At 54.4% G+C, this 22,517-nt stretch overlaps 1 protein-coding gene across 1 annotated transcript in view; it reads left to right on the top strand.

Annotated features, from left to right (window-relative positions):
- The window catches only part of LOC137308486 (beta-adrenergic receptor kinase 1-like), a gene marked incomplete at both ends in the record, with an annotated part of 43,060 nt that overhangs the window by 14,183 nt on the left and 6,360 nt on the right, over window positions 1-22,517 (top strand). The window contains 2 exons of the mRNA XM_067977168.1: window positions 16,004-16,070; window positions 22,242-22,328. Of these exons, the coding sequence (XP_067833269.1) occupies window positions 16,004-16,070; window positions 22,242-22,328 (154 nt within the window). The remainder of the gene's footprint in view (window positions 1-16,003; window positions 16,071-22,241; window positions 22,329-22,517) is intronic.

Raw genomic sequence — 22,517 nt, forward strand, 5'->3', positions numbered from 1 at the left:
CTGAGAGAGAGGGGACTGAGAGACACCAGTCAGTGTACAGATATCTCCCTGAGAGAGAGGGGACTGAGAGACACCAGTCAGTGTACAGATATCTCCCTGAGAGAGAGGGGACTGAGAGACACCAGTCATTGTACAGATATCTACCTGAGAGAGAGGGACTGAGAGACACCAGTCAGTGTACAGATATCTCCCTGAGAGAGAGGGGACTGAGAGACACCAGTCAGTGTACAGATATCTCCCTGAGAGAGAGGGGACTGAGAGACACCAGTCAGTGTACAGATATCTCCCTGAGAGAGAGGGGACTGAGAGACACCAGTCAGTGTACAGATATCTCCCTGAGAGAGAGGGGACTGAGAGACACCAGTCAGTGTACAGATATCTCCCTGAGAGAGAGGGGACTGAGAGACACCAGTCAGTGTACAGATATCTCCCTGAGAGAGAGGGGACTGAGAGACACCAGTCAGTGTACAGATATCTCCCTGAGAGAGAGGGGACTGAGAGACACCAGTCAGTGTACAGATATCTCCCTGAGAGAGAGGGGACTGAGAGACACCAGTCAGTGTACAGATATCTCCCTGAGAGAGAGGGGACTGAGAGACACTAGTCAGTGTACAGATATCTCCCTGAGAGAGAGGGGACTGAGAGACACCAGTCAGTGTACAGATATCTCCCTGAGAGAGAGGGGACTGAGAGACACCAGTCAGTGTACAGATATCTCCCTGAGAGAGAGGGGACTGAGAGGCCCCGGTCAGTGCACAGATATCTCCCTGAGAGAGAGAGGGACTGAGAGACACCGGTCAGTGCAGTGTACAGATATCTCCCTGAGAGAGAGGGGACTGAGAGACACCAGTCAGTGTACAGATATCTCCCTGAGAGAGAGGGGACTGAGAGACACCAGTCAGTGTACAGATATCTCCCTGAGAGAGAGGGGACTGAGAGACACCAGTCAGTGTACAGATATCACCCTCAGAGAGAGGGGACTGAGAGACACCAGTCAGTGTACAGATATCTCCCTGAGAGAGAGGGGACTGAGAGACACCAGTCAGTGTACAGATATCTCCCTGAGAGAGAGAGGGGACTGAGAGACACCAGTCAGTGTACAGATATCTCCCTGAGAGAGAGGGGACTGAGAGACACCAGTCAGTGTACAGATATCTCCCTGAGAGAGAGGGGACTGAGAGACACCAGTCAGTGTACAGATATCTCCCTGAGAGAGAGGGACTGAGAGACACCAGTCAGTGTACAGATATCTCCCTGAGAGAGAGGGGACTGAGAGACACCAGTCAGTGTACAGATATCTCCCTGAGAGAGAGGGGACTGAGAGACACCAGTCAGTGTACAGATATCTCCCTGAGAGAGAGGGGACTGAGAGACACCAGTCAGTGTACAGATATCTCCCTGAGAGAGAGGGGACTGAGAGACACCAGTCAGTGTACAGATATCACCCTCAGAGAGAGGGGACTGAGAGACACCAGTCAGTGTACAGATATCTCCCTGAGAGAGAGGGGACTGAGAGACACCGGTCAGTGTACAGATATCTCCCTGAGAGAGAGGGGACTGAGAGACACCAGTCAGTGTACAGATATCTCCCTGAGAGAGAGGGGACTGAGAGACACCAGTCAGTGTACAGATATCTCCCTGAGAGAGAGGGACTGAGAGACACCAGTCACTGTACAGATATCACCCTGAGAGAGAGGGACTGAGGGACACCAGTCAGTGTACAGATATCTCCCTGAGAGAGAGGGACTGAGAGACACCAGTCAGTGTACAGATATCTCCCTGAGAGAGAGGACTGAGAGACACCAGTCAGTGTACAGATATCTCCCTGAGAGAGAGGGGACTGAGAGACACTAGTCAGTGTACAGATATCTCCCTGAGAGAGAGGGGACTGAGAGACACCAGTCAGTGTACAGATATCTCCCTGAGAGAGAGGGGACTGAGAGACACCAGTCAGTGTACAGATATCACCCTCAGAGAGAGGGGACTGAGAGACACCAGTCAGTGTACAGATATCTCCCTGAGAGAGAGGGGACTGAGAGACACCGGTCAGTGTACAGATATCTCCCTGAGAGAGAGGGGACTGAGAGACACCAGTCAGTGTACAGATATCTCCCTGAGAGAGAGGGACTGAGAGACACCAGTCAGTGTACAGATATCTACCTGAGAGAGAGGGACTGAGAGACACCAGTCAGTGTACAGATATCTCCCTGAGAGAGAGGGGACTGAGAGACACCAGTCAGTGTACAGATATCTCCCTGAGAGAGAGGGGACTGAGAGACACCAGTCAGTGTACAGATATCTCCCTGAGAGAGAGGGGACTGAGAGACACCAGTCAGTGTACAGATATCTCCCTGAGAGAGAGGGGACTGAGAGACACCAGTCAGTGTACAGATATCTCCCTGAGAGAGAGGGGACTGAGAGACACTAGTCAGTGTACAGATATCTCCCTGAGAGAGAGGGGACTGAGAGACACCAGTCAGTGTACAGATATCTCCCTGAGAGAGAGGGGACTGAGAGACACCAGTCAGTGTACAGATATCTCCCTGAGAGAGAGGGGACTGAGAGGCCCCGGTCAGTGCACAGATATCTCCCTGAGAGAGAGAGGGACTGAGAGACACCGGTCAGTGCAGTGTACAGATATCTCCCTGAGAGAGAGGGGACTGAGAGACACCAGTCAGTGTACAGATATCTCCCTGAGAGAGAGGGGACTGAGAGACACCAGTCAGTGTACAGATATCTCCCTGAGAGAGAGGGGACTGAGAGACACCAGTCAGTGTACAGATATCACCCTCAGAGAGAGGGGACTGAGAGACACCAGTCAGTGTACAGATATCTCCCTGAGAGAGAGGGGACTGAGAGACACCAGTCAGTGTACAGATATCTCCCTGAGAGAGAGGGACTGAGAGACACCAGTCAGTGTACAGATATCTCCCTGAGAGAGAGGGGACTGAGAGACACCAGTCAGTGTACAGATATCTCCCTGAGAGAGAGGGGACTGAGAGACACCAGTCAGTGTACAGATATCTCCCTGAGAGAGAGGGGACTGAGAGACACCAGTCAGTGTACAGATATCTCCCTGAGAGAGAGGGGACTGAGAGACACCAGTCAGTGTACAGATATCACCCTCAGAGAGAGGGGACTGAGAGACACCAGTCAGTGTACAGATATCTCCCTGAGAGAGAGGGGACTGAGAGACACCGGTCAGTGTACAGATATCTCCCTGAGAGAGAGGGGACTGAGAGACACCAGTCAGTGTACAGATATCTCCCTGAGAGAGAGGGGACTGAGAGACACCAGTCAGTGTACAGATATCTCCCTGAGAGAGAGGGACTGAGAGACACCAGTCACTGTACAGATATCACCCTGAGAGAGAGGGACTGAGGGACACCAGTCAGTGTACAGATATCTCCCTGAGAGAGAGGGGACTGAGAGACACTAGTCAGTGTACAGATATCTCCCTGAGAGAGAGGGGACTGAGAGACACCAGTCAGTGTACAGATATCTCCCTGAGAGAGAGGGGACTGAGAGACACCAGTCAGTGTACAGATATCTCCCTGAGAGAGAGGGGACTGAGAGGCCCCGGTCAGTGCACAGATATCTCCCTGAGAGAGAGAGGGACTGAGAGACACCGGTCAGTGCAGTGTACAGATATCTCCCTGAGAGAGAGGGGACTGAGAGACACCAGTCAGTGTACAGATATCTCCCTGAGAGAGAGGGGACTGAGAGACACCAGTCAGTGTACAGATATCTCCCTGAGAGAGAGGGGACTGAGAGACACCAGTCAGTGTACAGATATCACCCTCAGAGAGAGGGGACTGAGAGACACCAGTCAGTGTACAGATATCTCCCTGAGAGAGAGGGGACTGAGAGACACCAGTCAGTGTACAGATATCTCCCTGAGAGAGAGGGACTGAGAGACACCAGTCAGTGTACAGATATCTCCCTGAGAGAGAGGGGACTGAGAGACACCAGTCAGTGTACAGATATCTCCCTGAGAGAGAGGGGACTGAGAGACACCAGTCAGTGTACAGATATCTCCCTGAGAGAGAGGGGACTGAGAGACACCAGTCAGTGTACAGATATCTCCCTGAGAGAGAGGGGACTGAGAGACACCAGTCAGTGTACAGATATCACCCTCAGAGAGAGGGGACTGAGAGACACCAGTCAGTGTACAGATATCTCCCTGAGAGAGAGGGGACTGAGAGACACCGGTCAGTGTACAGATATCTCCCTGAGAGAGAGGGGACTGAGAGACACCAGTCAGTGTACAGATATCTCCCTGAGAGAGAGGGGACTGAGAGACACCAGTCAGTGTACAGATATCTCCCTGAGAGAGAGGGACTGAGAGACACCAGTCACTGTACAGATATCACCCTGAGAGAGAGGGACTGAGGGACACCAGTCAGTGTACAGATATCTCCCTGAGAGAGAGGGACTGAGAGACACCAGTCAGTGTACAGATATCTCCCTGAGAGAGGGGACTGAGAGACACTAGTCAGTGTACAGATATCTCCCTGAGAGAGAGGGGACTGAGAGACACCAGTCAGTGTACAGATATCTCCCTGAGAGAGAGGGGACTGAGAGACACCAGTCAGTGTACAGATATCACCCTCAGAGAGAGGGGACTGAGAGACACCAGTCAGTGTACAGATATCTCCCTGAGAGAGAGGGGACTGAGAGACACCGGTCAGTGTACAGATATCTCCCTGAGAGAGAGGGGACTGAGAGACACCAGTCAGTGTACAGATATCTCCCTGAGAGAGAGGGACTGAGAGACACCAGTCACTGTACAGATATCACCCTGAGAGAGAGGGACTGAGGGACACCAGTCAGTGTACAGATATCTCCCTGAGAGAGAGGGACTGAGAGACACCAGTCAGTGTACAGATATCTCCCTGAGAGAGAGGACTGAGAGACACCAGTCAGTGTACAGATATCTCCCTGAGAGAGAGGGGACTGAGAGACACCAGTCAGTGTACAGATATCTCCCTGAGAGAGAGGGGACTGAGAGGCCCCGGTCAGTGTACAGATATCTCTCTGAGAGAGAGGGACTAAGAGACACCAGTCAGTGTACAGATATCTCCCTGAGAGAGAGGGACTGAGAGACACCAGTCAGTGTACAGATATCACCCTGAGAGAGAGGGACTGAGAGACACCAGTCAGTGTACAGATATCTCCCTGAGAGAGAGGGGACTGAGAGACACCAGTCAGTGTACAGATATCTCCCTGAGAGAGAGGGACTGAGAGACACCAGTCAGTGTACAGATATCTCCCTGAGAGAGAGGGGACTGAGAGACACCAGTCAGTGTACAGATATCTCCCTGAGAGAGAGGGGACTGAGAGACACCAGTCAGTGTACAGATATCTCCCTGAGAGAGAGGGGACTGAGAGACACCAGTCAGTGTACAGATATCTCCCTGAGAGAGAGGGACTGAGAGACACCAGTCAGTGTACAGATATCACCCTGAGAGAGAGGGACTGAGAGACACCAGTCAGTGTACAGATATCTCCCTGAGAGAGAGGGGACTGAGAGACACCAGTCAGTGTACAGATATCTCCCTGAGAGAGAGGGACTGAGAGACACCAGTCACTGTACAGATATCACCCTGAGAGAGAGGGACTGAGGGACACCAGTCAGTGTACAGATATCTCCCTGAGAGAGAGGGACTGAGAGACACCAGTCAGTGTACAGATATCTCCCTGAGAGAGAGGACTGAGAGACACCAGTCAGTGTACAGATATCTCCCTGAGAGAGAGGGGACTGAGAGACACCAGTCAGTGTACAGATATCTCCCTGAGAGAGAGGGGACTGAGAGGCCCCGGTCAGTGTACAGATATCTCTCTGAGAGAGAGGGACTAAGAGACACCAGTCAGTGTACAGATATCTCCCTGAGAGAGAGGGACTGAGAGACACCAGTCAGTGTACAGATATCACCCTGAGAGAGAGGGACTGAGAGACACCAGTCAGTGTACAGATATCTCCCTGAGAGAGAGGGGACTGAGAGACACCAGTCAGTGTACAGATATCTCCCTGAGAGAGAGGGACTGAGAGACACCAGTCAGTGTACAGATATCTCCCTGAGAGAGAGGGGACTGAGAGACACCAGTCAGTGTACAGATATCTCCCTGAGAGAGAGGGGACTGAGAGACACCAGTCAGTGTACAGATATCTCCCTGAGAGAGAGGGGACTGAGAGACACCAGTCAGTGTCCAGATCTCTCCCTGAGAGAGAGGGGACTGAGAGACACCAGTCAGTGTACAGATATCTCCCTGAGAGAGAGGGGACTGAGAGACACCAGTCAGTGTACAGATATCACCCTCAGAGAGAGGGGACTGAGAGACACCAGTCAGTGTACAGATATCTCCCTGAGAGAGAGGGGACTGAGAGACACCGGTCAGTGTACAGATATCTCCCTGAGAGAGAGGGGACTGAGAGACACCAGTCAGTGTACAGATATCTCCCTGAGAGAGAGGGGACTGAGAGACACCAGTCAGTGTACAGATATCTTCCTGAGAGAGAGGGGACTGAGAGACACCAGTCAGTGTACAGATATCTCCCTGAGAGAGAGGGACTGAGAGACACCAGTCACTGTACAGATATCACCCTGAGAGAGAGGGTCTGAGGGACACCAGTCAGTGTACAGATATCTCCCTGAGAGAGAGGGGACTGAGAGACACCAGTCACTGTACAGATATCTCCCTGAGAGAGAGGGGACTGAGAGACACCAGTCAGTGTACAGATATCTCCCTGAGAGAGAGGGGACTGAGAGACACCAGTCAGTGTACAGATATCTCCCTGAGAGAGAGGACTGAGAGACACCAGTCAGTGTACAGATATCTCCCTGAGAGAGAGGGGACTGAGAGACACTAGTCAGTGTACAGATATCTCCCTGAGAGAGAGGGGACTGAGAGACACCAGTCAGTGTACAGATATCTCCCTGAGAGAGAGGGGACTGAGAGACACCAGTCAGTGTACAGATATCTCCCTGAGAGAGAGGGGACTGAGAGGCCCCGGTCAGTGTACAGATATTTCTCTGAGAGAGAGGGACTGAGAGACACCAGTCAGTGTACAGATATCTCCCTGAGAGAGAGGGACTGAGAGACACCAGTCAGTGTACAGATATCACCCTGAGAGAGAGGGACTGAGAGACACCAGTCAGTGTACAGATATCTCCCTGAGAGAGAGGGGACTGAGAGACACCAGTCAGTGTACAGATATCTCCCTGAGAGAGAGGGACTGAGAGACACCAGTCAGTGTACAGATATCTCCCTGAGAGAGAGGGGACTGAGAGACACCAGTCAGTGTACAGATATCTCCCTGAGAGAGAGGGGACTGAGAGACACCAGTCAGTGTACAGATATCTCCCTGAGAGAGAGGGGACTGAGAGGCCCCGGTCAGTGTACAGATATTTCTCTGAGAGAGAGGGACTGAGAGACACCAGTCAGTGTACAGATATCTCCCTGAGAGAGAGGGGACTGAGAGACACTAGTCAGTGTACAGATATCTCCCTGAGAGAGAGGGGACTGAGAGACACCAGTCAGTGTACAGATATCTCCCTGAGAGAGAGGGGACTGAGAGACACCAGTCAGTGTACAGATATCTCCCTGAGAGAGAGGGACTGAGAGACACCAGTCAGTGTACAGATATCACCCTGAGAGAGAGGGACTGAGAGACACCAGTCAGTGTACAGATATCTCCCTGAGAGAGAGGGGACTGAGAGACACCAGTCAGTGTACAGATATCTCCCTGAGAGAGAGGGACTGAGAGACACCAGTCACTGTACAGATATCACCCTGAGAGAGAGGGACTGAGGGACACCAGTCAGTGTACAGATATCTCCCTGAGAGAGAGGGACTGAGAGACACCAGTCAGTGTACAGATATCTCCCTGAGAGAGAGGGGACTGAGAGACACCAGTCAGTGTACAGATATCTCCCTGAGAGAGAGGGACTGAGAGACACCAGTCAGTGTACAGATATCTCCCTGAGAGAGAGGGGACTGAGAGACACCAGTCAGTGTACAGATATCTCCCTGAGAGAGAGGGGACTGAGAGACACCAGTCAGTGTACAGATATCTCCCTGAGAGAGAGGGGACTGAGAGACACCAGTCAGTGTCCAGATCTCTCCCTGAGAGAGAGGGGACTGAGAGACACCAGTCAGTGTACAGATATCTCCCTGAGAGAGAGGGGACTGAGAGACACCAGTCAGTGTACAGATATCACCCTCAGAGAGAGGGGACTGAGAGACACCAGTCAGTGTACAGATATCTCCCTGAGAGAGAGGGGACTGAGAGACACCGGTCAGTGTACAGATATCTCCCTGAGAGAGAGGGGACTGAGAGACACCAGTCAGTGTACAGATATCTCCCTGAGAGAGAGGGGACTGAGAGACACCAGTCAGTGTACAGATATCTTCCTGAGAGAGAGGGTCTGAGGGACACCAGTCAGTGTACAGATATCTCCCTGAGAGAGAGGGGACTGAGAGACACCAGTCACTGTACAGATATCTCCCTGAGAGAGAGGGGACTGAGAGACACCAGTCAGTGTACAGATATCTCCCTGAGAGAGAGGGGACTGAGAGACACCAGTCAGTGTACAGATATCTCCCTGAGAGAGAGGACTGAGAGACACCAGTCAGTGTACAGATATCTCCCTGAGAGAGAGGGGACTGAGAGACACTAGTCAGTGTACAGATATCTCCCTGAGAGAGAGGGGACTGAGAGACACCAGTCAGTGTACAGATATCTCCCTGAGAGAGAGGGGACTGAGAGACACCAGTCAGTGTACAGATATCTCCCTGAGAGAGAGGGGACTGAGAGGCCCCGGTCAGTGTACAGATATTTCTCTGAGAGAGAGGGACTGAGAGACACCAGTCAGTGTACAGATATCTCCCTGAGAGAGAGGGACTGAGAGACACCAGTCAGTGTACAGATATCACCCTGAGAGAGAGGGACTGAGAGACACCAGTCAGTGTACAGATATCTCCCTGAGAGAGAGGGGACTGAGAGACACCAGTCAGTGTACAGATATCTCCCTGAGAGAGAGGGACTGAGAGACACCAGTCAGTGTACAGATATCTCCCTGAGAGAGAGGGGACTGAGAGACACCAGTCAGTGTACAGATATCTCCCTGAGAGAGAGGGGACTGAGAGACACCAGTCAGTGTACAGATATCTCCCTGAGAGAGAGGGGACTGAGAGGCCCCGGTCAGTGTACAGATATTTCTCTGAGAGAGAGGGACTGAGAGACACCAGTCAGTGTACAGATATCTCCCTGAGAGAGAGGGGACTGAGAGACACTAGTCAGTGTACAGATATCTCCCTGAGAGAGAGGGGACTGAGAGACACCAGTCAGTGTACAGATATCTCCCTGAGAGAGAGGGGACTGAGAGACACCAGTCAGTGTACAGATATCTCCCTGAGAGAGAGGGACTGAGAGACACCAGTCAGTGTACAGATATCACCCTGAGAGAGAGGGACTGAGAGACACCAGTCAGTGTACAGATATCTCCCTGAGAGAGAGGGGACTGAGAGACACCAGTCAGTGTACAGATATCTCCCTGAGAGAGAGGGACTGAGAGACACCAGTCACTGTACAGATATCACCCTGAGAGAGAGGGACTGAGGGACACCAGTCAGTGTACAGATATCTCCCTGAGAGAGAGGGACTGAGAGACACCAGTCAGTGTACAGATATCTCCCTGAGAGAGAGGACTGAGAGACACCAGTCAGTGTACAGATATCTCCCTGAGAGAGAGGGGACTGAGAGACACCAGTCAGTGTACAGATATCTCCCTGAGAGAGAGGGGACTGAGAGGCCCCGGTCAGTGTACAGATATCTCTCTGAGAGAGAGGGACTAAGAGACACCAGTCAGTGTACAGATATCTCCCTGAGAGAGAGGGACTGAGAGACACCAGTCAGTGTACAGATATCACCCTGAGAGAGAGGGACTGAGAGACACCAGTCAGTGTACAGATATCTCCCTGAGAGAGAGGGGACTGAGAGACACCAGTCAGTGTACAGATATCTCCCTGAGAGAGAGGGACTGAGAGACACCAGTCAGTGTACAGATATCTCCCTGAGAGAGAGGGGACTGAGAGACACCAGTCAGTGTACAGATATCTCCCTGAGAGAGAGGGGACTGAGAGACACCAGTCAGTGTACAGATATCTCCCTGAGAGAGAGGGGACTGAGAGACACCAGTCAGTGTCCAGATCTCTCCCTGAGAGAGAGGGGACTGAGAGACACCAGTCAGTGTACAGATATCTCCCTGAGAGAGAGGGGACTGAGAGACACCAGTCAGTGTACAGATATCACCCTCAGAGAGAGGGGACTGAGAGACACCAGTCAGTGTACAGATATCTCCCTGAGAGAGAGGGGACTGAGAGACACCGGTCAGTGTACAGATATCTCCCTGAGAGAGAGGGGACTGAGAGACACCAGTCAGTGTACAGATATCTCCCTGAGAGAGAGGGGACTGAGAGACACCAGTCAGTGTACAGATATCTTCCTGAGAGAGAGGGGACTGAGAGACACCAGTCAGTGTACAGATATCTCCCTGAGAGAGAGGGACTGAGAGACACCAGTCACTGTACAGATATCACCCTGAGAGAGAGGGTCTGAGGGACACCAGTCAGTGTACAGATATCTCCCTGAGAGAGAGGGGACTGAGAGACACCAGTCACTGTACAGATATCTCCCTGAGAGAGAGGGGACTGAGAGACACCAGTCAGTGTACAGATATCTCCCTGAGAGAGAGGGGACTGAGAGACACCAGTCAGTGTACAGATATCTCCCTGAGAGAGAGGACTGAGAGACACCAGTCAGTGTACAGATATCTCCCTGAGAGAGAGGGGACTGAGAGACACTAGTCAGTGTACAGATATCTCCCTGAGAGAGAGGGGACTGAGAGACACCAGTCAGTGTACAGATATCTCCCTGAGAGAGAGGGGACTGAGAGACACCAGTCAGTGTACAGATATCTCCCTGAGAGAGAGGGGACTGAGAGGCCCCGGTCAGTGTACAGATATTTCTCTGAGAGAGAGGGACTGAGAGACACCAGTCAGTGTACAGATATCTCCCTGAGAGAGAGGGACTGAGAGACACCAGTCAGTGTACAGATATCACCCTGAGAGAGAGGGACTGAGAGACACCAGTCAGTGTACAGATATCTCCCTGAGAGAGAGGGGACTGAGAGACACCAGTCAGTGTACAGATATCTCCCTGAGAGAGAGGGACTGAGAGACACCAGTCAGTGTACAGATATCTCCCTGAGAGAGAGGGGACTGAGAGACACCAGTCAGTGTACAGATATCTCCCTGAGAGAGAGGGGACTGAGAGACACCAGTCAGTGTACAGATATCTCCCTGAGAGAGAGGGGACTGAGAGGCCCCGGTCAGTGTACAGATATTTCTCTGAGAGAGAGGGACTGAGAGACACCAGTCAGTGTACAGATATCTCCCTGAGAGAGAGGGGACTGAGAGACACTAGTCAGTGTACAGATATCTCCCTGAGAGAGAGGGGACTGAGAGACACCAGTCAGTGTACAGATATCTCCCTGAGAGAGAGGGGACTGAGAGACACCAGTCAGTGTACAGATATCTCCCTGAGAGAGAGGGACTGAGAGACACCAGTCAGTGTACAGATATCACCCTGAGAGAGAGGGACTGAGAGACACCAGTCAGTGTACAGATATCTCCCTGAGAGAGAGGGGACTGAGAGACACCAGTCAGTGTACAGATATCTCCCTGAGAGAGAGGGACTGAGAGACACCAGTCACTGTACAGATATCACCCTGAGAGAGAGGGACTGAGGGACACCAGTCAGTGTACAGATATCTCCCTGAGAGAGAGGGACTGAGAGACACCAGTCAGTGTACAGATATCTCCCTGAGAGAGAGGACTGAGAGACACCAGTCAGTGTACAGATATCTCCCTGAGAGAGAGGGGACTGAGAGACACCAGTCAGTGTACAGATATCTCCCTGAGAGAGAGGGGACTGAGAGGCCCCGGTCAGTGTACAGATATCTCTCTGAGAGAGAGGGACTAAGAGACACCAGTCAGTGTACAGATATCTCCCTGAGAGAGAGGGACTGAGAGACACCAGTCAGTGTACAGATATCACCCTGAGAGAGAGGGACTGAGAGACACCAGTCAGTGTACAGATATCTCCCTGAGAGAGAGGGGACTGAGAGACACCAGTCAGTGTACAGATATCTCCCTGAGAGAGAGGGACTGAGAGACACCAGTCAGTGTACAGATATCTCCCTGAGAGAGAGGGGACTGAGAGACACCAGTCAGTGTACAGATATCTCCCTGAGAGAGAGGGGACTGAGAGACACCAGTCAGTGTACAGATATCTCCCTGAGAGAGAGGGGACTGAGAGACACCAGTCAGTGTCCAGATCTCTCCCTGAGAGAGAGGGGACTGAGAGACACCAGTCAGTGTACAGATATCTCCCTGAGAGAGAGGGGACTGAGAGACACCAGTCAGTGTACAGATATCACCCTCAGAGAGAGGGGACTGAGAGACACCAGTCAGTGTACAGATATCTCCCTGAGAGAGAGGGGACTGAGAGACACCGGTCAGTGTACAGATATCTCCCTGAGAGAGAGGGGACTGAGAGACACCAGTCAGTGTACAGATATCTCCCTGAGAGAGAGGGGACTGAGAGACACCAGTCAGTGTACAGATATCTTCCTGAGAGAGAGGGGACTGAGAGACACCAGTCAGTGTACAGATATCTCCCTGAGAGAGAGGGACTGAGAGACACCAGTCACTGTACAGATATCACCCTGAGAGAGAGGGTCTGAGGGACACCAGTCAGTGTACAGATATCTCCCTGAGAGAGAGGGGACTGAGAGACACCAGTCACTGTACAGATATCTCCCTGAGAGAGAGGGGACTGAGAGACACCAGTCAGTGTACAGATATCTCCCTGAGAGAGAGGGGACTGAGAGACACCAGTCAGTGTACAGATATCTCCCTGAGAGAGAGGACTGAGAGACACCAGTCAGTGTACAGATATCTCCCTGAGAGAGAGGGGACTGAGAGACACTAGTCAGTGTACAGATATCTCCCTGAGAGAGAGGGGACTGAGAGACACCAGTCAGTGTACAGATATCTCCCTGAGAGAGAGGGGACTGAGAGACACCAGTCAGTGTACAGATATCTCCCTGAGAGAGAGGGGACTGAGAGGCCCCGGTCAGTGTACAGATATTTCTCTGAGAGAGAGGGACTGAGAGACACCAGTCAGTGTACAGATATCTCCCTGAGAGAGAGGGACTGAGAGACACCAGTCAGTGTACAGATATCACCCTGAGAGAGAGGGACTGAGAGACACCAGTCAGTGTACAGATATCTCCCTGAGAGAGAGGGGACTGAGAGACACCAGTCAGTGTACAGATATCTCCCTGAGAGAGAGGGACTGAGAGACACCAGTCAGTGTACAGATATCTCCCTGAGAGAGAGGGGACTGAGAGACACCAGTCAGTGTACAGATATCTCCCTGAGAGAGAGGGGACTGAGAGACACCAGTCAGTGTACAGATATCTCCCTGAGAGAGAGGGGACTGAGAGACACCAGTCAGTGTACAGATATCTCCCTGAGAGAGAGGGGACTGAGAGACACCAGTCAGTGTACAGATATCTCCCTGAGAGAGAGGGGACTGAGAGACACCAGTCAGTGTACAGATATCTCCCTGAGAGAGAGGGGACTGAGAGGCCCCGGTCAGTGTACAGATATCTCTCTGAGAGAGAGGGACTGAGAGACACCAGTCAGTGTACAGATATCTCCCTGAGAGAGAGGGACTGAGAGACACCAGTCAGTGTACAGATATCACCCTGAGAGAGAGGGACTGAGAGACACCAGTCAGTGTACAGATATCTCCCTGAGAGAGAGGGGACTGAGAGACACCAGTCAGTGTACAGATATCTCCCTGAGAGAGAGAGGGGACTGAGAGACACCAGTCAGTGTACAGATATCTCCCTGAGAGAGAGAGGGACTGAGAGACACCAGTCAGTGTACAGATATCTCCCTGAGAGAGAGAGGGGACTGAGAGACACCAGTCAGTGTACAGATATCTCCCTGAGAGAGAGGGACTGAGAGACACCAGTCAGTGTACAGATATCTCCCTGAGAGAGAGGGACTGAGAGAAACCAGTCAGTGTACAGATATCTCCCTGAGAGAGAGGGGACTGAGAGACACCAGTCAGTGTACAGATATCTCCGTGAGAGAGAGGGGACTGAGAGACACCAGTCAGTGTACAGATATCTCCCTGAGAGAGAGGGGACTGAGAGACACCAGTCAGTGCACAGATATCTCCCTGAGAGAGAGAGGACTGAGAGACACCAGTCAGTGTACAGATATCTCCCTGAGAGAGAGGGACTGAGAGACACCAGTCAGTGTACAGATATCTCCCTGAGAGAGATGGGACTGAGAGACACCAGTCAGTGTACAGATATCTCCCTGAGAGAGAGGGACTGAGAGACACCAGTCAGTGTACAGATATCTCCCTGAGAGAGAGGGACTGAGAGACACCAGTCAGTGTACAGATATCTCCCTGAGAGAGAGGGGACTGAGAGACACCAGTCAGTGTACAGATATCTCCATGAGAGAGAGGGGACTGAGAGACACCGGTCAGTGTACAGATATCTCCCTGAGAGAGAGGGGACTGAGAGACACCAGTCAGTGTACAGATATCACCCTGAGAGAGAGGGGACTGAGAGACACCAGTCAGTGTACAGATATCTCCCTGAGAGAGAGGGGACTGAGAGACACCAGTCAGTGTACAGATATCTCCCTGAGAGAGAGAGGGGACTGAGAGACACCAGTCAGTGTACAGATATCACCCTGAGAGAGAGGGGACTGAGAGACACCAGTCAGTGTACAGATATCTCCCTGAGAGAGAGGGGACTGAGAGACACCAGTCAGTGTACAGATATCTCCCTGAGAGAGAGGGGACTGAGAGACACCAGTCAGTGTACAGATATCTCTCTGAGAGAGAGGGGACTGAGAGACACCAGTCAGTGTACAGATATCTCCCTGAGAGAGAGAGGGGACTGAGAGACACCAGTCAGTGTACAGATATCTCCCTGAGAGAGAGGGGACTGAGAGAAACCAGTCAGTGTACAGATATCTCCCTGAGAGAGAGGGGACTGAGAGACATCAGTCAGTGTACAGATATCACCCTGAGAGAGAGGGGGACTGAGAGGCCCCGGTCAGTGTACAGATATCTCCCTGAGAGAGAGGGGACTGAGAGACACCAGTCAGTGTACAGATATCTCCCTGAGAGAGAGAGGGACTGAGAGGCCCCGGTCAGTGTACAGATATCTCCCTGAGAGAGAGAGGGGACTGAGAGACACCAGTCAGTGTACAGATATCTCCCTGAGAGAGAGAGGGACTGAGAGGCCCCGGTCAGTGTACAGATATCTCCCCGAGAGAGAGGGGACTGAGAGACACCAGTCAGTGTACAGATATCTCCCTGAGAGAGAGGGGACTGAGAGACACCAGTCAGTGTACAGATATCTCTCTGAGAGAGAGGGACTGAGAGACACCAGTCAGTGTACAGATATCTCCCTGAGAGAGAGGGGACTGAGAGACACCGGTCAGTGTACAGATATCTCCCTGAGAGAGAGGGGACTGAGAGACACCAGTCAGTGTACAGATATCTCCCTGAGAGAGAGAGGGACTGAGAGGCCCCGGTCAGTGTACAGATATCTCCCTGAGAGAGAGAGGGGACTGAGAGACACCAGTCAGTGTACAGATATCTCCCTGAGAGAGAGGGGACTGAGAGACACCAGTTAGTGTACAGATATCTCCCTGAGAGAGAGGGGACTGAGAGACACCAGTCAGTGTACAGATATCTCCCTGAGAGAGAGGGACTGAGAGACACCAGTCAGTGTACAGATATCTCCCTGAGAGAGAGAGGGACTGAGAGGCCCCGGTCAGTGTACCGTCTGTTCGCAGTGTCCGTCCCTCTCTTGGTTACCTTGTGTTATTTTTACAGGGCTGCTGATTTAAAATCTCATCCCTTCTTTCGTAAGGTGGACTGGCAAACCGTCTTTCTGCAGGAGGTAACTTTTGGGGGAGTGTTCGCGATCTGGCTTCTTGTCGCCTGCTAAACACCGAGCCGCGGAGGTCAGACTCTGGCTTTTGACCCTCGGGTCGCCTGGCCGAGACAGAGGGCTCCTGAAAGGAGGAGGGAGAGAGACGGAGGGGTTTAGGGAGGGAATTCCAGAGCTCAGGGCCCCAGGCAGCAGAAGGCACGGCCGCCAATGGTGGAGCGATGGGAATCGGGGGGATGGACAAGAGGCCGGAATCGGAGGAGGGCAGAGATCTCGGAGGGTCGTAGGGGGCTGGAGGAGGTTACAGAGATAGGGAGGGAGGGGGGCGAGGGGCCATGGAGGGATTTGAACAGGAGGATGAGAATTGTAGGGGCTGGAGGAGGTTACAGAAATAGGGAGGGAGGGGGCGAGGGGCCGTGGAGGGATTTGAACAGGAGGATGAGAATTGTCGGGGCTGGAGGGTGTTACAGAGATAGGGAGGGGGCGAGGGGCCATGGAGGGATTTGAACAGGAGGATGAGAGTTTTAAAATCGAGGTGTTCCCGGACTGGGAGCCAATGTGGGACCAGCGAGCACAGGGGGTGAGGGGTGAACAGGACTCGGTGAGAGTTAGGATACAGGGGGACATCAGATGAGCTGATGGTTACTGAGGGTGGGAGGTTGGCGACCGGCCAGGAGAGCATTGGGAATAGTCCAGTCTGGAGGTAAGAAAGGCACGGACGAGGGTTTCAGCAGCAGATGAGCTGAGGCAGGGGGCGGAGACGGACGATGTTACTGAGGGTGGGAGTAGACGGTCTCGGTGATGGGGTGGAGACGGACGATGTTACTGAGGGTGGGAGTAGGCGGTCTCGGTGATGGGGTGGAGACGGGCGATGTTACTGAGGGTGGGAGTAGGCGGTCTCGGTGATGGGGTGGAGACGGACGATGTTACTGAGGGTGGGAGTAGACGGTCTCGGTGATGGGGCGGAGACGGGCGATGTTACTGAGGGTGGGAGTAGGTGGTCTCGGTGATGGGGCGGAGACGGACGATGTTACTGAGGGTGGGAGTAGGCGGTCTCGGTGATGGGGGTGGAGACGGACGATGTTACTGAGGGTGGGAGTAGGCGGTCTCGGTGATGGGGCGGAGACGGACGATGTTACTGAGGGTGGGAGTAGACGGTCTCGGTGATGGGGCGGAGACGGACGATGTTACTGAGGGTGGGAGTAGACGGTCTCGGTGATGGGGTGGAGACGGGCGATGTTACTGAGGGTGGGAGTAGACGGTCTCGGTGATGGGGTGGAGACGGGCGATGTTACTGAGGGTGGGAGTAGACGGTCTCGGTGATGGGGGCGGAGACGGGCGATGTTACTGAGGGTGGGAGTAGACGGTCTCGGTGATGGGGTGGAGACGGACGATGTTACTGAGGGTGGGAGTAGGCGGTCTCGGTGATGGGGTGGAGACGGGCGATGTTACTGAGGGTGGGAGTAGGCGGTCTCGGTGATGGGGTGGAGACGGACGATGTTACTGAGGGTAGGAGTAGACGGTCTCGGTGATGGGGTGGAGACGGACGATGTTACTGAGGGTGGGAGTAGGCGGTCTCGGTGATGGGGTGGAGACGGGCGATGTTACTGAGGGTGGGAGTAGGCGGTCTCGGTGATGGGGTGGAGACGGACGATGTTACTGAGGGTGGGAGTAGACGGTCTCGGTGATGGGGCGGAGACGGGCGATGTTACTGAGGGTGGGAGTAGGTGGTCTCGGTGATGGGGCGGAGACGGACGATGTTACTGAGGGTGGGAGTAGGCGGTCTCGGTGATGGGGGTGGAGACGGACGATGTTACTGAGGGTGGGAGTAGGCGGTCTCGGTGATGGGGCGGAGACGGACGATGTTACTGAGGGTGGGAGTAGGCGGTCTCGGTGATGGGGTGGAGACGGACGATGTTACTGAGGGTGGGAGTAGACGGTCTCGGTGATGGGGTGGAGACGGACGATGTTACTGAGGGTGGGAGTAGACGGTCTCGGTGATGGGGCGGAGACGGGCGATGTTACTGAGGGTGGGAGTAGGTGGTCTCGGTGATGGGGCGGAGACGGACGATGTTACTGAGGGTGGGAGTAGGCGGTCTCGGTGATGGGGGTGGAGACGGACGATGTTACTGAGGGTGGGAGTAGGCGGTCTCGGTGATGGGGCGGAGACGGACGATGTTACTGAGGGTGGGAGTAGACGGTCTCGGTGATGGGGCGGAGACGGACGATGTTACTGAGGGTGGGAGTAGACGGTCTCGGTGATGGGGTGGAGACGGGCGATGTTACTGAGGGTGGGAGTAGGTGGTCTCGGTGATGGGGCGGAGACGGACGATGTTGCTGAGGGTGGGAGTAGACGGTCTCGGTGATGGGGTGGAGACGGACGATGTTACTGAGGGTGGGAGTAGACGGTCTCGGTGATGGGGCGGAGACGGACGATGTTACTGAGGGTGGGAGTAGGCGGTCTCGGTGATGGGGTGGAGACGGACGATGTTACTGAGGGTGGGAGTAGGCGGTCTCGGTGATGGGGTGGAGACGGACGATGTTACTGAGGGTGGGAGTAGGCGGTCTCGGTGATGGGGTGGAGACGGACGATGTTACTGAGGGTGGGAGTAGGTGGTCTCGGTGATGGGGTGGAGACGGACGATGTTACTGAGGGTGGGAGTAGGCGGTCTCGGTGATGGGGCGGAGACGGACGATGTTACTGAGGGTGGGAGTAGACGGTCTCGGTGATGGGGCGGAGACGGACGATGTTACTGAGGGTGGGAGTAGACGGTCTCGGTGATGGGGTGGAGACGGGCGATGTTACTGAGGGTGGGAGTAGACGGTCTCGGTGATGGGGTGGAGACGGGCGATGTTACTGAGGGTGGGAGTAGACGGTCTCGGTGATGGGGGCGGAGACGGGCGATGTTACTGAGGGTGGGAGTAGGTGGTCTCGGTGATGGGGTGGAGACGGACGATGTTACTGAGGGTGGGAGTAGGCGGTCTCGGTGATGGGGTGGAGACGGACGATGTTACTGAGGGTGGGAGTAGACGGTCTCGGTGATGGGGTGGAGACGGACGATGTTACTGAGGGTGGGAGTAGACGGTCTCGGTGATGGGGTGGAGACGGACGATGTTACTGAGGGTGGGAGTAGACGGTCTCGGTGATGGGGGGAGACGGACGATGTTACTGAGGGTGGGAGTAGGCGGTCTCGGTGATGGGGTGGAGACGGGCAATGTTACTGAGGGTGGGAGTAGACGGTCTCGGTGATGGGGTGGAGACGGACGATGTTACTGAGGGTGGGAGTAGGCGGTCTCGGTGATGGGGTGGAGACGGACGATGTTACTGAGGGTGGGAGTAGGCGGTCTCGGTGATGGGGTGGAGACGGACGATGTTACTGAGGGTGGGAGTAGACGGTCTCGGTGATGGGGTGGAGACGGACGATGTTACTGAGGGTGGGAGTAGGCGGTCTCGGTGATGGGGCGGAGACGGACGATGTTACTCAGGGTGGGAGTAGGCGGTCTCGGTGATGGGGTGGAGACGGACGATGTTACTGAGGGTGGGAGTAGGCGGTCTCGGTGATGGGGCGGAGACGGACGATGTTACTGAGGGTGGGAGTAGACGGTCTCGGTGATGGGGTGGAGACGGACGATGTTACTGAGGGTGGGAGTAGACGGTCTCGGTGATGGGGTGGAGACGGACGATGTTACTGAGGGTGGGAGTAGACGGTCTCGGTGATGGGGTGGAGACGGACGATGTTACTGAGGGTGGGAGTAGGCGGTCTCGGTGATGGGGTGGAGACGGACGATGTTACTGAGGGTGGGAGTAGGCGGTCTCGGTGATGGGGTGGAGACGGACGATGTTACTGAGGGTGGGAGTAGACGGTCTCGGTGATGGGGTGGAGACGGACGATGTTACTGAGGGTGGGAGTAGACGGTCTCGGTGATGGGGGTGGAGACGGACGATGTTACTGAGGGTGGGAGTAGACGGTCTCGGTGATGGGGCGGAGACGGACGATGTTACTGAGGGTGGGAGGAGACGGTCTCGGTGATGGGGTGGAGACGGACGATGTTACTGAGGGTGGGAGTAGGCGGTCTCGGTGATGGGGTGGAGACGGACGATGTTACTGAGGGTGGGAGTAGGCGGTCTCGGTGATGGGGTGGAGACGGACGATGTTACTGAGGGTGGGAGTAGACGGTCTCGGTGATGGGGTGGAGACGGACGATGTTACTGAGGGTGGGAGTAGACGGTCTCGGTGATGGGGTGGAGACGGACGATGTTACTGAGGGTGGGAGTAGGCGGTCTCGGTGATGGGGTGGAGACGGACGATGTTACTGAGGGTGGGAGTAGGCGGTCTCGGTGATGGGGTGGAGACGGACGATGTTACTGAGGGTGGGAGTAGACGGTCTCGGTGATGGGGTGGAGACGGACGATGTTACTGAGGGTGGGAGTAGGCGGTCTCGGTGATGGGGTGGAGACGGACGATGTTACTGAGGGTGGGAGTAGGTGGTCTCGGTGATGGGGTGGAGACGGACGATGTTACTGAGGGTGGGAGTAGACGGTCTCGGTGATGGGGTGGAGACGGACGATGTTACTGAGGGTGGGAGTAGACGGTCTCGGTGATGGGGTGGAGACGGACGATGTTACTGAGGGTGGGAGTAGACGGTCTCGGTGATGGGGTGGAGACGGACGATGTTACTGAGGGTGGGAGTAGGCGGTCTCGGTGATGGGGTGGAGACGGACGATGTTACTGAGGGTGGGAGTAGGCGGTCTCGGTGATGGGGTGGAGACGGGCGATGTTACTGAGGGTGGGAGTAGGCGATCTCGGTGATGGGGTGGAGACGGACGATGTTACTGAGGGTGGGAGTAGACGGTCTCGGTGATGGGGTGGAGACGGACGATGTTACTGAGGGTGGGAGTCGGCGGTCTCGGTGATGGGGTGGAGACGGACGATGTTACTGAGGGTGGGAGTAGACGGTCTCGGTGATGGGGTGGAGACGGACGATGTTACTGAGGGTGGGAGTAGGCGGTCTCGGTGATGGGGTGGAGACGGACGATGTTACTGAGGGTGGGAGTAGGTGGTCTCGGTGATGGGGTGGAGACGGGCGATGTTACTGAGGGTGGGAGTAGGCGGTCTCGGTGATGGGGTGGAGACGGACGATGTTACTGAGGGTGGGAGTAGACGGTCTCGGTGATGGGGTGGAGACGGACGATGTTACTGAGGGTGGGAGTAGGTGGTCTCGGTGATGGGGTGGAGACGGGCGATGTTACTGAGGGTGGGAGTAGGCGGTCTCGGTGATGGGGTGGAGACGGACGATGTTACTGAGGGTGGGAGTAGGCGGTCTCGGTGATGGGGTGGAGACGGACGATGTTACTGAGGGTGGGAGTAGACGGTCTCGGTGATGGGGTGGAGACGGACGATGTTACTGAGGGTGGGAGTAGACGGTCTCGGTGATGGGGTGGAGACGGGCGATGTTACTGAGGGTGGGAGTAGACGGTCTCGGTGATGGGGTGGAGACGGACGATGTTACTGAGGGTGGGAGTAGGCGGTCTCGGTGATGGGGTGGAGACGGACGATGTTACTGAGGGTGGGAGTAGGTGGTCTCGGTGATGGGGCGGAGACGGACGATGTTACTGAGGGTGGGAGTAGGCGGTCTCGGTGATGGGGTGGAGACGGACGATGTTACTGAGGGTGGGAGTAGACGGTCTCGGTGATGGGGTGGAGACGGACGATGTTACTGAGGGTGGGAGTAGGCGGTCTCGGTGATGGGGTGGAGACGGACGATGTTACTGAGGGTGGGAGTAGACGGTCTCGGTGATGGGGTGGAGACGGACGATGTTACTGAGGGTGGGAGTAGACGGTCTCGGTGATGGGGTGGAGACGGACGATGTTACTGAGGGTGGGAGTAGACGGTCTCGGTGATGGGGTGGAGACGGACGATGTTACTGAGGGTGGGAGTAGACGGTCTCGGTGATGGGGCGGAGACGGACGATGTTACTGAGGGTGGGAGTAGACGGTCTCGGTGATGGGGTGGAGACGGACGATGTTACTGAGGGTGGGAGTAGGCGGTCTCGGTGACCGGGGAGTGGAGTTTGCGGAGGGGGGGATCGGAGACAATGGCTTCGGTCTTCCCAATATTTAGTGGGAGCAAATCCCAGCTCATTTCTGAGCCGATAATTTGTGCATAATGTGATTCCAGTATCAGCCTCCATTGATACCACCTCTGACAAAAGTGGAAATACCTGAAAATAAAACCACAGAGGACGTCGAGAGTCAACGTATCACAGTATGTGGGCAAGATCTGGAAATAATCCCCGTCTCCCCGTCCCAGTCTCCGTCTCTGTCTGTGTTAAAACTGTGAATAATCCCCGTCTCCCACTCCCCGTCTCTGTCTCTCTGTCTGTGTTATAACTGTGAATAATCCCCGTCTCCCACTCCCCGTCTCTGTCTCTCTGTCTGTGTTATAACTGTGAAT

This window comes from Heptranchias perlo, unplaced genomic scaffold (assembly GCF_035084215.1).
Source record: "Heptranchias perlo isolate sHepPer1 unplaced genomic scaffold, sHepPer1.hap1 HAP1_SCAFFOLD_1315, whole genome shotgun sequence".
Taxonomy (NCBI): domain Eukaryota; kingdom Metazoa; phylum Chordata; class Chondrichthyes; order Hexanchiformes; family Hexanchidae; genus Heptranchias; species Heptranchias perlo.